The sequence below is a fragment of the Bidens hawaiensis genome, unplaced genomic scaffold (genome assembly GCF_021521415.1).
Source record: "Bidens hawaiensis isolate Kalapana, Puna unplaced genomic scaffold, B.hawaiensis_p1.1 tig00027697_1, whole genome shotgun sequence".
In the NCBI taxonomy this organism is placed as follows: domain Eukaryota; kingdom Viridiplantae; phylum Streptophyta; class Magnoliopsida; order Asterales; family Asteraceae; genus Bidens; species Bidens hawaiensis.
The window spans coordinates 332181-354197 of NW_027494488.1; the positions used below are offsets into that span (position 1 = coordinate 332181).

General features: G+C 37.2%; 3 protein-coding genes and 1 long non-coding RNA gene across 4 annotated transcripts; 3 read left to right on the top strand and 1 right to left on the bottom strand.

Annotated features, from left to right (window-relative positions):
- Positions 1-7988: 7988 nt before the first annotated feature.
- LOC143575774 (uncharacterized) lies at positions 7989-10359 on the top strand. The gene is made up of 5 exons (XM_077060063.1): positions 7989-8192; positions 8280-8353; positions 9327-9432; positions 9514-9786; positions 9980-10359. The coding sequence occupies exons 1-5, from the start codon at positions 8073-8075 to the stop codon at positions 10217-10219; spliced, it is 813 nt and encodes a 270-aa protein (XP_076916178.1). The 5' UTR covers positions 7989-8072; the 3' UTR covers positions 10220-10359.
- A 349-nt stretch (positions 10360-10708) lies between these two features.
- On the bottom strand, positions 10709-13751 carry LOC143575767 (annexin Gh1-like). The gene is made up of 5 exons (XM_077060056.1): positions 13676-13751; positions 12765-12946; positions 11852-12070; positions 11538-11750; positions 10709-11044 (listed from the first exon to the last, which is right to left on the bottom strand). The coding sequence occupies exons 1-5, from the start codon at positions 13749-13751 to the stop codon at positions 10748-10750; spliced, it is 987 nt and encodes a 328-aa protein (XP_076916171.1). The 3' UTR covers positions 10709-10747.
- A 2901-nt stretch (positions 13752-16652) lies between these two features.
- On the top strand, positions 16653-19543 carry LOC143575775 (uncharacterized). The gene is made up of 3 exons (XM_077060064.1): positions 16653-16992; positions 18748-18888; positions 19073-19543. Exons 1-3 carry the CDS (start codon positions 16682-16684, stop codon positions 19305-19307), a joined length of 687 nt encoding a protein of 228 aa, XP_076916179.1. The 5' UTR covers positions 16653-16681; the 3' UTR covers positions 19308-19543.
- Positions 19544-20347: 804 nt separating this feature from the next.
- Positions 20348-21993, top strand: LOC143575776 (uncharacterized). Its single transcript, XR_013142825.1, has 3 exons — positions 20348-20552; positions 21149-21284; positions 21371-21993. It is a non-coding gene; the product is annotated as an uncharacterized LOC143575776 (long non-coding RNA).
- The last annotated feature ends 24 nt before the right edge of the window (positions 21994-22017 follow it).

Here is a 22017-nt window from a genome sequence, read left to right on the forward strand (position 1 = left end):
AATTTCCATACTTTATCATCATTACACCTAGATATGAAAAGATTTCAATCCCCTAAAGCAAGGGATTGTGTTCCCTTGAGTTTGCCTATAAATTTGTAACCTAAATTATCAACCAAAACACACTTCAAAGAACTACAAACTTGCACTAATCCTCTCCCAAGCATCCGTTGTTTCCAGCTCCGATCCTGTTACTAGACCTTCGATTCCGAGGCCAACACCAAGAAAACCCGAATCTCGATTAATCCCTTAACAAGAACCACAGGTGAGTCTCACAGCCCCCATTTCACTATTTTCACTGTCTTTAACCTGTTTTCGGGGCGAGGGACACGTGTTTAAATTACATTTTTTTATCATGGTATATTTACGAACAATGCAAGCGATTATGTGTTTAACTTATAATTCATTATGGGAAGTTTTCGAGCAATGCAAACAGTTATCTATGGTTTTCGATATGAGTGCGCAAGAACGAGTAAGTGATCACTTTACCATTGGAACTCTAAGGGTAGGGACTGCTGGTTTGATCCACCCACTCGTAGGGGTCGCACCTCTTACACAGACGAGTGCCTAGCACGGGGCAGTACTATGGGATTGAGCCCGCTTGTAGAGGTCGCTCCTCTTACACAGACGAGCGCCTTGTTTTCCGGCACAACGTCCGCGCGTAACCCGCGGGACGGTATTACAGTGTTATTCGCTCGTAGTGGCAGCGCCACTTACACAGACGAGCACGATTTTTCAGAAGTGTCCGCGCGTAACCCGCGGGACAGTATTACTTGTTTCGCTCATAGTGGCAGTGCCACTTACACAGACGAGCACAGTTCCCAGAAATGTTCGCGCGTAACCCGCGGAACGATTTTATCAGAATATGTTGATATAACTATGTTTTACCAAGCTTGTGCTTTAATGATGCTACCAGAATTATGTTTCAGAATGATTATGATGCAATACGATTTATCAAGTTACTAAAACTTGTGAACTCACTCAGTTTATACTGATTCAAATGTTTTTACGTGTCTTTCAGGAGATAATTAGGTAGCGCATGGAGTCACACTTAGAGCACCTCACGCTGAACATCTAAAACTAGCTTTTTGGAAGATTTTAGTTCTATCCCTTCGATGCGCGTGGTTGTTCCCGCCGCGCAAGGGGATATGGCTTGGAAATCTTCAACAGTTTTATACTTGGATGTTTTTATGTAATTTTTTTTTTAAAACAATGTAATGTATTGTATTAAACATTTCATGCGCAATGAAAATCTTTGAATGTTTGCAATGGCCCGTGCTTAATTATCAATCCCCACTCGCGCGCGCCCGGCTGTTTCCGCCGCTCAGGGCCGGGTGTGACAGCGCCCGTAACCAAGCTCAAGCTGCCATCCAGGAGGCTCTGGTTACCAAGGAATGGCTTCTACGAGAAGCGTTGTCGCAGGTAAGCTTAGCTTCATAACGTCTTTACGCTTTTCTTTGTACTTAGAAAATGTTTTGATACTTGGTATTTTTTCTTGTAGGTTGTGCATCGAGTCTTCACGGACACATCATATGACGATGCCATGAGCGCAGCCCTCAACGCTTCTCATGAGGATGGGGAAAAGGCTGGCTTCCTGCTTGGTCTAGGGTTCGTTGAGAAGGGCATCCCGACTTCCAACTTCCCTCTATATGATGTAGATACTGAAGCTGCGTATGACCAAGCAGTGAACCAGTATGCTGCCTTCCCGCATCCGGTGGTGGAGAAGGTGAACGAAGTTCCTTGAACCGCCACAGCCAACTGATGGTGCGGGTACAAGTGGGTTTGGAGGGAGTGGTCCTGAAGCTTGAACCTTTAGATCCCTTCCCACTGTTAGGATAGGTTTATGTTTTTGTATAGATTTACACTCTTGTAGGCGGGTAGATACCCGGCCATTCTTGTAATACTTGAATTTTTATGGAATGTATAAATCTTTGTGCGGGTAGGACCGCCACTTTCACTGGATGACTTGCTTTATAAACGTTATATGACTTGCTCATGCATATTATAGCTTAATTTGGCACTTGTTTTGCCGCATAAACCATATATGATTCGCTCGTGCATACTTTAACTTAGCAATTTTCCAAGTGTTTTGAACAAGTTAACCGTTCGACGCGCGGTTGTCAATAGGTTAGTGTTCAGTTTCCTCTATCATGATTGTGCGGGTAGGACCGTCACTTTCATTTAATGGGATGACCGATCTTCACCTATAACTGACCTGCGTGAAGGTTTGCCGTTTTTTGTGTTTATGCTGGTTTTGCCGCCTTCCACACGCAACGATTTCTTCACACTTATTTATGCGGTGAAAACCGGCATATCAGTGTTTTGAATAAATTAACCGTTCGACGCGCGGTTGTCAATAGGTTAGTTCGGTTTCCTCTATCATGATTTGTGCGGGTAGGACCGGCACTTTCATTTAGTGGGATGACCCAACTTTACCTATAACTGACCTGCGTGAAGGTTGGCCGTTTTTTGTGTTTATGCGAGTTTTGCCGCCATCCACACGCAACGATTTCTTCACACTTATTTATGCGGTGAAATCGGCATATCAGTGTTTTGAATAAATTAACCGTTCGACGCGCGGTTGTCAATAGGTTAGTTCGGTTTTCTCTATCATGATTTGTGCGGGTAGGACCGGCACTTTCATTTAGTGGGATGACCCAACTTTACCTATAACTGACCTGCGTGAAGGTTGGCTGTTTTTTGTGTTTATGCGGGTTTTGCCGCCTTCCACACGCAACGACTTACTTCCCCACTTATGTATGCGGTGAAGACCGGCATATCAGTATGGAAAGTTCATAAGTTTAAATGTAAGATTATCAGCGTCAATGTGATAAGGAGAATCATTTCCATTAGAAGTGGCTCTGGGTCTTTTCTTTTACAAGTTTGGAATTGATCTACATGCAGACTGTGTAATTGAGCTCCCTTCCATGTTGTTTGGATGGGAGTGCCATCGAGCCGATATGCACTTGGTTCGGGATCTCATTGTTTACGCAGTATGTAGTCTCCAACATTGTAGCTGCAGTTTCGTCCGTCTTTTCCCCAACTGGGGTTCTACACGCATTAGCCTGCTCAGCGTTCATTACGCCACGAGGTGCGTGAGCGTCCCATCTCTGACAAATGCTTCGACGATGTCCTTCAAGTCTAAGCATTCGTCGGTGGTGTGGCCTCTTGTCCTGTGGAAGTCACAGAATTTGCTCTGATCAGCGTTGTGACGCTCTCGGATTATTGGAGCCTTTGGCCATGGGAGCCTCTCGGTGTCAAATATTTCGGTGACGCTTTTGGTGAGTGGCGTCCATCTGGAGTTCCGATTCGACGACCGCATGTTATCCTTTCCGCCTAACCGAGGGTGCGAGCCGGATGAGGTGTCAAAGTTTACCCTTGACTGCCAAATACCTAGCTTCCTCTTTTTGTTTGGTCGGGCGGTAAGGACATTGTTTTCTCTTGTTTTCTGGGTGTAGAGGTTTGTGCTCTGGGGAAGATCTCTACCCAGTTGCTTTTCCGTTTCCGCGAAGCGTTTAGCTGCTGTCATGATGGCATCCCATGTGGATGGCATGCTATCTTTACCCGTTAAGGTGCGGATGAGCTCTGGGTCTTTCGCGCCCTGGATGAAAGCAGCGCGAACAAGATCTTCGCTAATACTGCCCAGACTTAGCTTCTTTGAATTGAAGCGCGTGATGAAGTCTAGTAAAGACTCATCTTCCTCTCGGATGCAGTTGAGGATTGTCCATTGCTCTTCAGTGTACTTTCTTTGTTGACTGAACTTCTGCTGGAAGTCTGCCCAATCGTAGATGTGGTGGACCGGTAGACGGTCGAACCACGCTCTGGCTGCTCCAACCAGCGTCATCTGGAACATATAACACCACGTGGGTTCCGTCCAGTTGCTGACGGTTGCCCCCGCTATGAATCTGTTCAAATGATCGTCTGGGTCGGATATACCATCATAAGTGCCGATGTTGGACATCTGTTTGGCACTTCTTGGGGCGATTGCTTCCGCAATGTCCCTTGAAAACTTGGAGGTTCCCGCATTTGCAGCGGTTGGTCTGAAGGTTTTAGAGAAGTCACGTGGGTTTCCACCCGCGTTTTTTGGTTTGAAGGTTTCTCCAAAATTTCTTCTTGGTTGGAAGTCCGTTTCCTTACGCTTCCCTTTCGCCCTATGGCGAGGGTTTACGTCGGTGTCGGATTCTTCCGAATCATCATCCAAGTACTCGCAGTCATTGCTCATGTTGAGCTGTTGTCGAGTGCTTCCGAATTCGTCAGCCTGTTGGAGTGAACGTAAGCGTTCGTCCAACTCAGCTTGAAATTCTTTCTGACGTGCTTCCGCCCACGCTTTAACTTGATCAAGTGTTTGGTGGGGGAACCTCGTCTGTCGTCTTTCCGCCTGGGTATCAATGAATCCCAGGGGATGATTGTTTACTGCACTTGCCCCGGCTCGGGTAACTGGGGTAGTGTTCGTAAAATTTACTGCACTTGCTCCGGCTTGAGTAACCGGGGTAGTGTTCGTAAAATTTGTGTGATCGCCGGTGTTCCTCCCAGTAGCTGGGGTTGTGATTACCGGGATTTCTTGGTCACTCGCTGGCTTTGGCAACGGAATAACCTTAACCATCTTTCCAGAAGTTTGAAAAAACTGAAAATTAGTTCTAGCTTTTATGCACGGATGGCGCCAATGAAGAAACACTAATTGACCCCGGGCAGATTACGGATAATCTGGGGGTTAAATAGATGTTTCCCACGAGGGTTAGGTCCGGCAAGATGGTTCCTCTGATGACCTGCAAAACAGACACCGTGAGCTCGTCACTGAGAAGGGGGGGGGGGGGTACCTCCTTGTGACCACCCTCCGGCGTGAGAATCAGACTAGATTGCTCTTGAATATAAGTGTATATTAAGAGATTGCTAGAGAAGATAAGATAATGAGATATCAGATAATGTAAAATAATGTAATGTGTCCCTACCATTCCAAGGTGTTGGAGTATTTATAGCCGAAGGTAGGTTTCCAAGAAGGTACAGCCGGCTGAATAGTATTCCTGTTCTGCCAACTGTGGGCTACGCACATGCCATGCTGGTAGTTGGTGGGTAGGCAGCGGCTGATAGTGACCAGGCAGGCTTTGTACTATTCTTTTCCACCAACTGCAGGCTATGCACGTGCTACGACAGGTTGGTGAGTAGGCAGCGGCTAATAGTGACAGGGGTTGGTGAGTAGGCAGCGGCTGATAGTGACCAGGCTGGCTGTGTACTATTCCTTTGTCACAGTGAGCTGTCGCTGCTTTGGTCAGACCTTTTGTCCATACCTCGTCCGGTACAGTACAAAAGGTCCTCCAGTAGCGTACGGACTGGCTCATTTGGGCGGGAGTATTCCCGGCTTTGGGCGGGAGTGTTCGGGGCTTGCTCACTCCTTCTTCAGGTGACATTACTGAATTATTTAAGAGTTAAGTGCCTTGTGCGTGTAGCCTTGCTGCGCGGGTAGCCTTCCCTGATGACTAGTATCCGTTACTGCGGGAACAGGCGGAGTACGTCGACCATTAGGAGGCTTTTCCTGCGGGAACAGCTTGCGTACTGCGCGTAAGGACGTCACGTCTCTAAGCATGGTGGGTCCTGCGGATCTAGTTGGTTTCTGCGCAGACATCTCTTCAAGGTGAGTTGCGAGTTTAGCCTTTGCGCAGACGTCCCTGTTGAATGTGAGTCTTGCGGGTCTAACTGGGCTCTGTTGGGACCTACCTCTTCAGTTAGGTACTGTATAAGTTAATTTTTAATATTACAAGCTTAAGTTTACACAATTAGACATCCACCTGTTCTTTATCTTAAATTGCCTTCTAAACTTTCCTACTCTCTTACGTCTACACACAACTCTCTAATAAATATGTTTATTTTTATATATATTTGTGTCAAAACAAATTTATATTTTTGGTCATAAAATTAGGTAGATAAGCTTCACACACCTAACTTTATTTTTATGAATGGATGTATTTCATTTGAGAGTACATTTTATGACCTATTTTTGTCTTTTATTTTAGAACAATTTAAGTATTTGTGTAAGTTTTTATCGAGCTTATTGAAACTTTTGTCAAGTAGCATATTTGATCTTTTCAATCATCAGCAGATTTTTAGATTAGAGAGGCAAGGTTAGTACATCTCAATGACTCAATTCCAATAAACTTATGACAATTCGTGAACATAAAGTTTATACGTGAAAATTCATCATATATTTGATAATTGTAAACCTGAAATCTTTTGTAAAATGTAGATTGTTAATTGACATATTTTATGATTTTCATTAAATTTCAATAAATTGCTAAGAATGTAATAAAAAACTTATTTGCTCACGGTTTAGTACACAAATAGTACTTATGTGATCGAATTCAGTTTTACTATTGTACGTGTGTTTTCCATTTATATGGTGAAACAAAAACTGTAATCAAAGCATACACAACAGGGCGATTTTGGTTGATTTTAAGAAGAGCGGAGATATGATGTGGATTAGAGAGGCAGGAAGAACAAGCGTTTTGTGAAAAATGTACAAGAATTTATTTGATTGTTTTAATGAATGTGAGAGGAACCCCTTGGATAGTGAATTTAAAACATTGTGAAACGAATTTAAATTGTTATTAAAAAAAGAAGAGGCACAATTTGTTAGTATGGAAAGAATATAAGGGCTGTATAAGAAAACATTAAAAGTATAGGGACCCAAATCTGGCACTGGGCACGTGCCAGTTCATGAAGATGCACATGCTCCTCAAAAAGGCGGAACAAAATTTCAAAATTTAGTACTCCACTCCACCACCAATAGATTGTGTCACCGAGGTATACATATTTCCTAAATTACCCATCTTGCCCCTAGAAAATGAACAATGCATTATTTTATCGTGTTTGGTCACGATAATGTTTTTATAAATTGGATTGGTAGCCTCCACGATTCATCGCCTTAACCGGTCAACATTTATAATAACCGATTGGTTTTATTTATTCAACTATCTTTAAAAATAGTATGATACACGTGATGATTCAAATAATAAAAATAAAAGTTATTTTAAACATAAATGAAATTGATAGGTTGATTTAGATACTTTATGCGTCTCTAGCATTCCCATTTTATAAGTTGATTTATTTTCTAAAAATTTAATATATATTCTTTTAATGTGTGCTAAATTTCTCATTAAGCTTAAAAGACACCATAGAAAGAGGCTCTGCATGGTATTATCATTATATATTGTCGAGGGATTTGGAAAGCGAGAAATGAAAAGGTGTTTGAATTCAAAGAGATTAAAATAGAAGAGATTAAAGGAGATATAAGGTCGTTGGCTTTCTTTGGTTCAATAGAAATCAAAGTATAGGTTGATAGATTAACTGAATTGGTGTAATTTTGTTTTCATGTATTTTATCTCTTTGTGTTTAGGGCCGCCCTCCGAATTATGGAGGCAATGTTCGAGTGTTTTTGTTGTGTTTCTAGGGATTTGGTTATTTATAAAAAAATCATAGTTTGAAAATAAAAAAACACAAACCCATTTCAAGATTTTATGGCCAATGAGTTTTAACTCAACTGACATTGGAGAAAAAAAATAAAGATTTTTTTTTCTGGAGACTGCAAGGTCTCAAGTTCGAATCCGATCATCGTTAGGTTTTACCGTAGTGAGCTTCTGGTCAACAGAATCTCCCCGGTACCAGCTTGGGCTACCCAGCACTGTCTGTGATCACGGACGTATGAGGTCGCCTTTTGCTATTGAGTTACCCCGGGTAGTTTGACTTTATTTTCTGGTCGTTTGAAAAACAGTTTCAGTATTTTACGAATTCTAACCAAAATGTGGGACAAATCAAACCTACAATTCTACAAAGTACAAACAATTTACGATCGTTTGGATGTTTCTATGAAATATAAAATGAGTAGTTAAACGAGTCGTATTCATGTTCAACCAAAGGACAAAAACGTAACTAATTGTAACTATATATCTATAGTCGGATTTCATTCACCGGAACAACATTTTGAAAACACAGGGCAGGTGAGTCATTATCTACTATCTACTACCAGACGTAACGGTGTCGTTTTGAATAATATTTAGATCTTGAACCTTCTCGAAACCGGAAAGATGGCGAGCAAAACACCGGCGAGAAAGCCTCACACTTCCACCGCAGATCTGCTGACGTGGCCGGAAAATGCTCACGCCGATTCACCCGTCACCGTTCGATCGTCAGCTCGTTCTCACCAGGTACTAAAGTTAAATTATTTAGATGGGTTTTTGGTAACTGGGTTTTATTTATTGATTGATTGATTGATGAAATGGGTTGAATTGCAGCCGTCGGATGGAATCAGCAAGGTGGTGTTTGGAGGTCAGGTTACTGATGAAGAAGTTGAGAGTTTGAATAAAAGGTTTAAGATCTGTTGAATTTATGTATTATTATTGTTTATTAATTTGTGTTTCTTAGTAATAATATTAGTAAATTCATTGCATTGTGATCTCTGAATCAAATTGATAAACAGATAATGTTGGATCTAAAGAGTCAGATTGGTACAAAACTTGTTTCCTAAAAATCAGTTAAAATTTTAAGTCTTTTTAATTTTGAGATTTTGAATTATAAAACATTTTTTTTTTGTAGGTTTTGAATTTTAAAACAAGTTTTTTTTTAGGTTAGCAAGCTCGACGCTAGCCCTTTTTGGATAGCAAAATTAATTCGCTTATAAAATATATACATATAGATCTTGGAGACATAACAATATTAGGGATGAACGTTTTCAGTACCGGTACCTGTACTGTCGGTACCAAGTTTTGAGTTTTCGGTACCGGTATTTCCTGAATTTTGCACGAAATACTGGTACCGAACTGGACATTTTGGTACCGGTACCAGATAGTTTTGAATTTCGGGATCGGTACTGGTACCATCCCGAGCTCATCCCTACGTAACATTGTCATTCATGTCATGCTGGACTCGAATAAGTAATTAAGTAGCTTCACAACTTTAGGCGTAAAGAAACCAACATTATTAAATGCAAATGGTATAAACACGAGTTGGTTGTCAAGACACGCTTTCTCGTGTTTGGTCACTTTACATGCAACAAACTGACCTTGTGTTTATTGTTTTTTTGTGAACTGAACCTAACATCATGAGTATTGTTAAGGTTCAACAACAACAAAAAAAAAAAACTAATAAAATGTTTTTGGTAAACTTTTTGGTTTAACTATTATTATTATTGGTAAAATGTTTGCACTTATTATTATTGGTAAACTTCTTGGTTTAACTATTTATACTCTTATGTCAGTTTTTTACTTCATTTTTTTACATGTGTATGTTGGTTTTTGAAGTGTTGGTTTGATATTAATATAACTTTGTGCAATATTATTCAGGAAACCTGTTTCAGGGTACAAATTAAAGGAGATAACTGGAAGTGGCATATTTGCAGCTGGTGGAGAGAATGGTTTAGGAGAGACTGATGCTGCAACCCCCTTGAAGGTTAAATTTTGATCACTTTAATAATGAAAGGAGACGCTTTACTTAATTTTTTTCTCTAATAATTGTTACGTTTTTAATCAGCAAGTGGTTACTGGGATTAGTCACATATCATTCGGTGATGAAGGAACCGTGTCTCCTAAAAAACCAATCTCTGAAGCTAAGCAACGGGAGCTAAGTGGCACATTGGACAGTGAATCCGAAGCGAGGTTGAAGAAACAGATATCTGATGCAAAGAACAAGGAACTTAGCGGACATAATATATTTGCACCGCCGCCTGAAATCCGACCGCGCCCATTGGCAGAGCGTGCATTGGCTTTAAGAGAATCTATAACCATCGGTGAACCTGCACATAATGTAAGTATATACTTCCATCACGGTAGCCTGTATTATAATACAAATTTTAGTAGTAAAGGGTAGTTTAGTCATTTCACGTGAACACTTATTATGTCCGTAAGAGTATTTTAGTCTCACATGCACTTAACTGGAAAAACTTACGACCATCTATTTTAAGGACCATGCATAATGATTTGCTTGTCGTGTTGGTCAGGAAGAATCGGTGATCAAGACAGCAAAAAAGATTCCGAACCAGAAACTAACGGAGTTGTCGGGAAATAATATTTTCAAAGGAGATGAAGCCCCACAATCTGTAGAAAAACCGTTGAGTTCCGCAAAGCTTCGGGAAATGAGTGGAAGTAACATTTTTGCTGACGGGAAAGCCGAGGGTCGGGACTCCTTACGTGGGGCCCGCAAGCCCCCTGGTGGTGAGAGCAGTATCGCGTTGGTGTAATTGTTTTTTTAGACATTTTTAGTATTTATTTGTTGGATGGATGGTGTGGAGTTTTCACTAATTGTTGGTCGTTTTGTTCATAATTTCAAATGTTTTGTTCTCTAATGGAGTGATTGAACTTGACTGTTTTTTTTTTGGTTGAATCCATTTGTTTTATTTACTTATAAACAAATTGCTAGACTAATTTACATTTGAAAGAGAAAACAGATTGGTCAGGTTACATGGAAGAACAAAGCCGAAAACACTGAAATTGTATCCCTCTTTTCGAGTTTCCACGTTACATGGAAGAACAAAACCGAAAACACTGAAATTGTATCCCTCTTTTCGAGTTTCCACGTTACATGGAAGAACAAAACAGAAAACACTGAAATTGTATCCCTTTTTTCGAGTTTCCACGTGACACAAAAACACTTTCATTTGCATAAACTCGAATAAACAAAACATTTTGGTTCGATTGAAAACGATTCTAAATAAACAAAGTACTTTTGGTTCGATTGAAAACGATTCTAAATAAGCTCAAGCTCGAATTTAAGCATCGTTAGAACCTGCAAGAGCAAGAAGCATGTCCTCATAGTCTCCTCGAGTATCCTTAGCAATGGCTTCATTCAAAGAGACACTACTCCTTTTCTTATATTCTTCTTTGATCATTTTCATGTCAAATTCAGCTCGTGTAGTAACAACCCGTGTCAGTGCATCCTCATCGGTCCCTTGTTTATTGATTGCTAGCCTTAGTATTTTCTCAAAGTACTTTGCAGGGTCCGTTAATGACTTTATTGTGGCTCGTAAAATTTTTAAGAATTCGTCATTTGGATCGGCTTTCAGATCCTATAACTAAATGCAGTTTTATTAGATTAGCCTATTTACGTAAAAAGATGGTGCCAAAGTTTCTGTTTTTTTTAATAACCATGAGAACCCGTTATCGGAAAACAAACGGGCTCTGCAAAATGTTGCTAACCAACGAAATTAGGTGAATTGCAGCTTGCGCTAGGTAAGTGACCTTCAAGAGGTTGTGGCAGGAAAGTCTAGCGGGGGTGCATGGGTTGGTTTTGAGCTCAAACTGAACCAAAACTTTGATTTTGAGTTTCTGAATACCATTCGGTTTCAGATTTTTCGTTTTTTGGTTTGAGTTTGGTTCGGTTTCAGTTTTTTACAATTTTACCATTATGGCCTGAATTTTTGGGTTGAAAATAAAATCGGCCCACAATAATAAATTTGGGTTATAAAAAATTTCATAACCAAATCTCACTTTATTAGCTGGTTCGGTTATTATGGTTTAGATTTAGGTACTTTTTTCCTACTCAGCACTAAATTGTCATACCTTATTAATATCTTGTCCAAACTCGTTTTTGTAATGATTTAATGTCGCGTTGATCTGTGCTTTGCTTCTTGTGGTGAGAATTCTAATAAAATCATCATCGTTGTAACATTTTTCTGTAATTTTATCATGAAGTAACTTGGCTTCCGACTTTGAGAGTGTCATGTTCACTTCTTCCCCTTCATATCTGTAGCTTGTCACCAACGGCCATAACAGCTACAACAGTCACATTCACAAAATGACAAGTGAATTTGGTGAGTTGAGTTATTATATGCAAATATATAAACTTATAAATGTATATACACAAAAGTTTGTACCTTTTGGAAGTCACCGGTTGTGTGAGATGCAACATCTTCTTCAAGTGATTTCTGAAAACGAGCATGATATTCTTTCCTTGCAAGAAGCAAATCATTTGAAGACCTTGTACAAGCTATTTCAACGATAACTCGATGGCTTTTAGCCCCTTTTTTCACCAGTTCATTAGCCAAAAATGCGTCGCGTTCGGCCGGATCATATGTCCAAAGTAAAACAATTCTCTAAAAAAAATAATAATCCAAAACAACATATTAACAAGTTATAAAAAGTATAACTAGTTTTCACATAACTACTCAATTTAAACCGGTTTCATTTTGACCAAACCCGTTTTGACCCCAAGTTGATCCTTTTTCCAAAACGGTATTTTGCTTAAAACCCGTTTTGACCCATCAAGTTGATCCTTTTTCCAAGGATTAAACGAATTGAACTCTACGTGAACCGTTCAGCCAAATGTCCGTTTACTTTCGTTTGTAATAAATGAAAAACAAGAAATTTTGTTCGATTAATAAAATGTACATAGCTCGTGTTCGTGAACGTTCGGTAACGTGTTCTTCCATTTATGTTCATTCGTTTATGTTCGTTTTTGTTAATGTTCATTCATAACATCCACCGACGAACACGAATAAATTCATCCTTAACGAACGAACACAAACACAAAAATTCGTCCAGTTGTGCTTTCATGAACTATAAAAGTTAAATAACTGAACATGAACGAAGCCTCGTTTGATTCTATTCAATTTTTTCGTTTACATGCCTACTTACCAAGAGAATGCTATGAGTGAGATTTTACTGGGTACGTTTTTTTATATTGTTTCTAATCTCATTTCTCATAAGCACTTTATATAATTCTAAGCAATCCCAAACACCCATTAAATGATTGAATACAACCTATTGCAAACAAAATTTAATGTTTACCTCAAAATCTCTTGTAAGTTCTTTGTCAAGTGCTTTAAGAAGATCTTCATTGTAAGTCTGCGCGTATGTTCGTCGAATAAGCTTACGTTGTTGAGCGGTTCTATGAGCCAAAATCTCAATGATCAAACCTTCATTTGTTCCCCATCCTTTAACATAACCAAATTTTAAAAACTCATCAGAAAATTACAATGCCATCTGATTCAAAACCTTCATCTATTCATAATATTCATATGATCATATCCAATATACAACCTTTGAAAACATAAGTTACATGAACATTGTAACGTATATTGGATAAACTGAATTTGAAATCATGACAACACGTTACATATATAATTGTAGGGGTATGGTACTAAACCCGGTTTTACGACCCTAAATTTATTATGTTTGGCTTATTTTATTATATGGACTAATACAATGTTATTGGGCTGAGGGGGTTTTGTGGAGGTAACCCTAACTGGGCTAGGCCCATTAGGGTACCATGATGGTGGCCATGAGGCTCCCTATATAAGGAGGTCTCCACCTCCTTATTAGGGGTTGGTCATTCTCAATAAGAGCCACCACCATATTTTTGTGTCTGTGAACAAGAGATCCTGGAGATTTCTTAGCGGTCACCTCCACACCCCCAAAAAGTCATTGCAGATCCCAACCAGCCGGAGAAGAAGATCAAGACGTGGTTCGTTCATCTCGAAATCCGTGGAAACATCGTCATGGATCAGGTCAGATTCATCTCGTGCTTCGACAATAATCATCAACGTAGGCGGATTACAGATCGATCAGAATATTAAACTTTCTAGTTATAATCATCAACGTATGAGATTATTTAAGATTCATGCATCGTATTGAAGGCATTGCGTTGATAATCTAATAACGAATTTAATTATAAGATTATGCATGAAATGGATATAAACCTTCAAATGCTTTACGGAGCTGTTCGACGTCGTCGGAGACGGGAGGAACATCTTCTGGAACGCAAATCGTCGACATCGTTGTTTCGGTTTCGTGTTCATTTTATTTTTTTCCAATTTGCTTTTATACTCGTACAGATTACTATAATTGCTAAATTTTAATTCTTTGAATAAAAATCAAACCTATAAATAGAATTAAGAGTATTAGCTTGATTAATAATTTAAAATGAAATTATTCAAGACATGTTTCACAAGGATTACGAATAAGAGGTTAAGCTATTAATAGAAAAACTGACGACCAAGATGTCCATTGACCATTGTTTGTTTATTGTAATGCACATCGCACCAAGTCACCAACACATAAGCTTTCACTCGATGATTTCATGTTTTTAAACTGTTATAGCCTTTGAAATAACACGGATATACTATGTATTGTAAAACACAAACTGTTAGGCAAAGCGTACGGGGCGACAGATATGAGGCGACGGGAGCGATAAGGGGCGCTAACACCGCCCCGGGGCCTTTGTTGGAGCGAGAAGGGGGGAGCGATGAGTATCTCTCGCCTGCACATGTGCTGAATAATATTATTATTATATTCCTTTGTGTGTGGTGTGTGTATATATATATGTATATGTATGTATACATATAGGATTGATTTCTTTTGAGAACCACTTTGAGTTTTAAGAACTCTAAAGAACTCAACGTAACAAAAAAAGAATTTCGAATTTTTTTTACCTATGTGTAATACTTAAGTGTAAGTGATGAACATAAAATTACGATGTTTTTTTATACACTGAATCGACTTTTTACACATGTGTAACTAACGTTTAAACTTGTGTAATTATCAAAAATATTTATTCTCTCTCCTGCTTTATTTTTTAATTAAATTTAATCTCAGCCACATATTTCATATCATTTAATTAAATGTGTGGTTCAAAATTGAGTTCTTAAAGTTCTTAAAACTCACCATGGTTCTCAAAATAACTCTCTCCTGTATATATATATATATATATATATATATATATATATATATATATATATATATATATATATATATATATATATAAGAACACAACACATTAATTACACCCCAAAAACAAAAACCTATTATTTGTTGATTGGGCGTCACCACATTCTGTAGCCCCTCCACTACACTTAGTCTTACACCCTAATTTCCATACTAGCTCAGATAGGGCCGTGCAACGATGACCGGTACCCAACCACTTTCTTATTTGATCACAGTAGGTGTCGTCATCTTGTTTTCCTGCTTCTCTTTCTCCCGTTAAAGTTTTTATCTTTCTTAATTTCAGAATCTTTGTTACCGTCATTTACTTTCATGTTTATCTCGTCTAAACCTAGTAAATAAGTTTGTTTTTCATAAATCTTTATTACTAATTATTTAATATTTATCTTAAATTTATTTTATATAACCCGTATAATATATGAATTTCTAGTCTATTAATATATATATTATAAGAATAATAACAAATTTAATTTTTGTAGATCGTAGAATAATGTGTGGTCCAGAACTCTAGCAATTTGGACAGCATATGCTTCTAGTTTGATTAAGAAACATGTTGTTAAATCAACCGTATATAGGGAAGACATATCATGACAAAACGAAACTTGTTAACAACATGTTTATATTCAGAATCCAACTTCATCTTAAACTCTTTGTTGGTCCCATTACGAAATTTCCTTTCTAATTCACAACCTATTTATCTGTTCATTTATAGGTCAAAATAGCATAATACTATAGATTTAGAACATGTATATTGCTAAATATCTTAATCACAAGGATCATAATAAAAAGAATCTATAATATAAAATCTATAAACACGTGATCTATTTTCTGACTTGAAAACAACAATGGCATGATGATTAAACCTAAGACGACTATGTTGCTTGTTTATGTTGACTCCGAGCTAAAACGCGACTATGATTATAAAGCAAGTTAGAGCTCGTTTATGTTGAATCGAGCTCGATTTGTGACTCGTCATGCCAATTTATTTTATTTATATGTTAAATTTTGTAATTTTTATACATACAAACTAAAAAAGTTTATAATTTATTCATATCTATCTAACGAGCTACCATCCCCGAAAAAAGAAAAAATGGGTAGCAGAACCAAGCGTTCGGTGCAGTATGCAAAGACAAAAAATATATAAAATATCGCTACTGTACCTAGGGCTGTCCAAACTGCTCGCTGCTCGTTCATCGCTCGCTCGAAAATTGCTTGAAAAATACTCGTTTGATTTCGGCTTGGTTTGGAAGTGAACCGTTCGACTCGGTTCGGTTTAAAAACAAGCCAAGCACGAGCAAATCCTCGCTCTGTTTGGTTCGGTAAGTTTTGCTTGAATTATTTTTTAATTATAGTTTTATATATAAATTTTATGTATGTATATATGTATGTATGTATGTGTGTGTGTATATATATAATATTTTTTTAAGTTTTTAAATTTCTCTCTTTTATGTTGACTTGAAAGTTAAAATTTAGACCTAATCGCTCGTTTTATATATGTTTTGTTTTTAACTATGAGTTTTTGACATTTTAAAGTTGAAAGTTTATACGGTTTAGAGTTGAAAGTCTTGAATTAATGATATTTTGAAGGTTTAAAAATTTAAAACTAAAAACTTTGTACGAAATCAAGCCGAACCAAGCCGTTCGGTTTCAAACCAACCAAGTTCAAGCATCAACATATAGCTCGTTTCTTTAAATTCAATCCGTTCGGTTCAGCTTGCTTGTAAACCAAGCCTGCGTTCGGTTCGACTCGATTCATGAACAGCCATAATTGTACCGTACTCAAAAACCTTAAAAACTGGGTATCCAAAATACCCGATACCATCAACCCATCCATATTATGTAGTTTATAGCTGTCCATAATAAATGTATAAATAAACAATAGATGTTGGGTGAGCATTTCATTTCAGTCAAACAGATAACCACTTTTATCATAGTTTTTCACTAAAACGTAATAACCTCCAGATACACGCCACCGTAAACTCACCATGCCGCCGGCTGGCGACGGCTCCACTGTTCCTGACAACAACTGCTCATGCGAATACGACGACGACGACGCCGTTGTACGGAAAACCTGTCCACAATGCGAGCGTAAATCAAAGAAGAACACTCTCACATCTTCGTCTTCCTACTCATTACTCACCTTCGATTCGTTTCCGGTTGACGAGTATGATAAGCGGTGGAGAATATTCACGGCTTCCGTTAAAGGATTTGTAATCGGAGCTGGTATTAAAGGTGGATTATCGCTGTTCGCGATACTTGCACGGTTACGGCGTAGACGATTGCTGTCGTCAGCTAAGTAAGTAGTGTTAGATCTGTTTAATACTTTAATTTGTGATTATTGTTAATTGAGATGTGGTTTGTTAACTGGACTGATTTTAGGTTTAAATTTGATGAGAGATTTATTACAGAGAAGTATGTTACTGTTTAAATTGTAATTAGTAATCCTTACTGTTTTAATCTATCTACATAACCTAATTTTGTAATGATTTATCACAAATACAATATGTCTGATAACTGATGCTGTATTGAGAAGTAAGTTAATGTTTAAATTGTAATAAGAAATGAGAAATTGTTACGGTTTTAGTCTGTTTACATAACCTAATTTTGTAATTTAGGAGTTACAAGTTACAATTCAACTGGACTGATTTTAGGTTGAAATTTGATGCGATTTTTGTAATAATTTATCACAGAGGCGATGAATAAATGATGCTGCATTGTGAACTGTAGGCTAACGTTTGAACTGTAAGAAGTTCATAGTGTATAATCTAACCTAACCTAAGTTTGTAATTTAGGAGTCAAGTTACAACTTAACTGGACTGATTTTTGGTTAAAATTTGATGCGAGTTTAGTAATAATTTATCACAGATACAATGAATGATTGATGCTGCATTGAGAAGCAGGTTAATGTTTGAATTATGAGAAGAAGTTCTTATTTTTTAATCTATCTACCTAATCTAATTTTATAATTTAGGAGCTACAAGTTACAACTCTGCTGGACTGATTTTAGGTTTAAATTTGATGCAATTTTGTAATTATTTATCACAGATGCAATGAATTTGATAATTGTTGCTGCATACATAAGTAGGTAATTGTTTAAATTGTAAGAAGAAATTCTTACTGTTTTAATCTATCTACATTACCTAATCTTGTAATTTAGGAATTACAACTCAACTGGACTGATTTTAGGTTTAAATTTGATGTGAGTTTTGTAATAATTTTGTCACATATACATTGAATTTGATAGCAAATACTTAATATAGAAAGCCATTCAGGTGTAAATTATAACCTAATTTGGTAAATAGGTGTTACAACTCAATGCTCATGTAGAAAGTTCAGTTGGAGTTTGCTTTGTTGATCAAACATCTCCATCAGCTTCAAAGCCTTTAATGCTTATGAAGGTTCTGTTGAAAGATACTATTATCATTTATTAAGCGTGATGGTGACAGAAACTTACTTTTATTTTGCATATGAATGCTTGGATTGACATTATTTTTAAAAGCTTATCTTATTGTTTGTGATTTTAATCACTAAAAGGAAATTATATTTAAAAGTTTTACATTAAAGTAGCTTTACTCAGTGTACTCCTACACTAGTACTACAATTTTTTAGCCTACCCTTGCCTCATGTTTGCTTCCTTATGTGTTACTTAACATGGGAAATTCAGTCTTCTAATGCTAATTTATATTAACCTTTGAATTCTTGAAATGTATAAAAACACGAGCTAACAAGAATGAAAAAGGGTATTCATTAATAAATAAAATTCTGATGCTATTGATGCAAGAAAAACACATTGGTAAACTATGTATTGTGGTTTGGTTAGCTAAAGTGCCACGTCATTGCCACGTAGGCAGTGGGCTTTAACTAACTAACTAACTAACTAACTAACTAACTAACCCATGATTCATGATATGGTAAATGATGTCGTTGTCATCTTTACTTTGAAGGCAAAGTTTTAGTTTATTCAAGATCTGTGTATTGATTATTTTGTTAGAACTAACTAAGGGAATATGGGTCATTTATACAAGTTTTACATATTGATGTTTTGTTTCAGGAAGGTGCAGATGGCTTCGGGTGGTGACGATTTGATTTTGGCATTGAAAGAAACAGTCAGATATGGTCTCTTTCTTGGCACTTTTGCTGGAACATTTGTTTCAGTTGATGAGTTAATAGCTGCTCTAGGAGGACACCAGAGGCATCTCTCTCTCTCTCATATTAATTCTCTCTCTCTGCTTTAGGTTGCTGACTAGGATCAAAATAGAAAGATGTGGCATCTGATGTGGATCTCCATGTTATTAGGTCCCACAATCAGATGCCACACCTCACCAAGTTAATCCTAGTCAGCGATGTAAACGAGACTTTTTATATGCAATCTGCAGAACAGCAAAATGGAGGGCTTTAATAGCAGGGGCAATCGCCGGACCGTCAATGCTCCTCACTGGATTCAACACACAACATACAAGCTTGGCTGTTTATATTCTTATGCGTGCTGCTGTCCTGGCATCACGTTGTGGAATAAAAAGCAAGCGATTTGGACACATTTGTAAACCTCTCACGTGGGCCCATGGAGACTTGTTTCTAATGTGTCTCGCATCTACACAAATATGTATGTAACTGCTTCTTGGCATATTTTTTGTATTTCTTAACTAAATATAGGGGTGTGCATGGGTTGGTTTGGGCTCAAACCGAACCAAACACTGAATCTTTGGTTTTGAGTTTTTGAAAATCGTTCGGTTTCGGTTTTATCATTTGGGCTTGAAATTTTTAGGCCATTTTTTTTTTGCCAAAGATAATGGCTTTGGTCTAAATCTTTTTGTTAATTAATAATTAATTAATTGTTATACATTTGAACTTAAATATTTGGGTAACACTATTTATTAAATTCTTATAAATTACTTAAAATCAAAATCCTGTAAATTTGGTTTGGTTTATTGGTTCTGATTACATGCAAACATGAAACCAGGAGTTTGGTTTCTATGAAAACGTAAAACCAAACCGTCATTTGGGATCGATTATATCGGTTTTTACTTTCATGAACACCCCTGCCACTTAGGATAATGTATACAATAGGCCATTCAAGTATTCAAAACTTTCCTTTAATATAACCTAACTATTTAAACGATTTTAGAGGCAACTCAAGTAAAATGCCCAATTATATTGCAGCTTATGCCACACCCACAGTTGTATAAGTAACAATCAACAAAGATGCTCATGAATATATCTAAAAGATTCAGCTCTAGATGAACAGTCAAAACATATCTTTGCGTGATTCAGGGGTATTATAGTTATTATGCAACTCTAGAAGTGACAACTGCTTTAAAATTTAGAGTTGATAGCCTCTAAAGTCAGTTAATTTTAGTATCTTGTTTCATATATAAACATTCAGACATAAACATTCCGGATGATAAAATTTCTCTTAAATTTTCTGAAAAGACAGATGATGAGTCAACATGTTATAGGTTAACAACTTTAAGTATGCATATAGTTTCATTTACAATATTCTGGAATGTTCCTAGCTGGAATTGGCATAAAATGAAGCTAGATATATTATATATACTTGTTTGATGGTCAAACTTTAACCTATAAATTTGGTTACAATAATTTTCAATTCTTTCATATGATTTAAGATTCTTACAATTTGGGTTTCTCCAGGTGTGCATACATATTGAAGCAAGATAGCTTGCCACAATCATATAAATCATTTCTGAATAAACATGGTGGAAAAGACCTGTTATCCTTCAAGGCGTTAGAGATATCGCTTGTGGCATGCCTTTTACTAATCTTGAACAAATACAAAACTTCTACAAAAACAAGGGTATAGATGTTGTACTCGACCCTCAAATGAAAGTTCCCTGTTCGGTAATTGCTCCCACCTTTTATTAGAGACGGTAATTTTGACCTGTTTACTTCCGAATGGCTTGATATGGTTTTTCCTTTCTTTTCTTTTTCCCTCTAATGGGTACAGCCAAGTGCATCTATAAAAGCATAAAAATCTCATTGACCATTTTATCTGAGAAATTAGATTATTGTTGAGATTTGAGATACTATGTGTGTAAGTCAGATTAGGTAACTGGTAACAATAGGTGAAAACGGGTAGTTTTTAGTATATGTGAAAAGGGGTCAGGCTAGATAGGAACGTAAATGAGCCGAGATGAGTCTAGACTCAAGTTCAGCTCGTTTAACTTAAGTGAGCTCAAGGCCTCAAGCTCGGCTCTTTTGGAGGTTTATTTCTAAAGTTCGAGTCGCGGCTCGGGAGTAGTTTTTGCATTTTTTGAACGTAAACTGACTTGTTCTTGAATCTTGCTTTTAGAAATAATATAATTTTGTAATCACATTTCACACTAGTTATTTACTAAATAAGTTAAATTTGACCTGTTAGGCATAGTACCCACTAGTGCTAGACTGCTGGTAGCTTAAGTCATTTAGTTTTTTTTACTGACATGGTAATTTTCCAGATTGTACATGAAAACCAATCATGTAGTTGGCATGCGATTTCATTCTTTTTTCAAGCATACAAAAGAGCAGTACCCGTTTATCTTCGGTTTATTTGATCCCTGCACTTATAGTACATCGCCAAGGACTCGGGAAACGGTTTGTATATGTTTTCATTTGAATTGTTATTAATTTATTATGAAGAAGCATTTTCTCATTTGAACTTATTATTTTACTTGATGCAGGCCTTTCACAATATTGGCTAAAGGCCTTTTTGGCACTGCAAGATCAAGCCTGTTTCTTTCTACATACTGTTCTTCTGCCTGGTCAGTTTGTTTAATTTTAACCGAACAAACGAGCGAACATGAACAGATAAATGAATGGGGTTTTCTTGCTCGTGTTTATTTGTTAATAGTATAAACGAACGAATATAACTGAGCGTAGATGAACACATATGAATGAACATACCTGAGCAAACACCAATTTGAAGTAAACATGAATTTCAATTCTTGGGGCTAAAATATTAATAAAACTAGTCTAAATTGTAATGGTTGTATTTTAATTTATTGAAACTAGACTAAAATCCTAAATTGTTATGGGCCTAACAATTTAAATGGATACTTAAAACAACCAAACTTAAACAAGCAACATAACTGAAGAAACGCGACATGTGGTTCATGTCCGTTCGCTTAACTAAATGAACAAAACAGTTTTGTTTCTGTCTGTACATTAATTAAGTAAACGAACCTCCCACCGAACGGTTCAATTCGTTTACAAGCCTACTTAACCGAGCTTTTGACATATTATAATTACAAACATGTTTCATATGTTTGTATAAGTTTAACAAGTTCAAGGACAATAATATGCCAATTGTCAAATTCTTTTAATTATT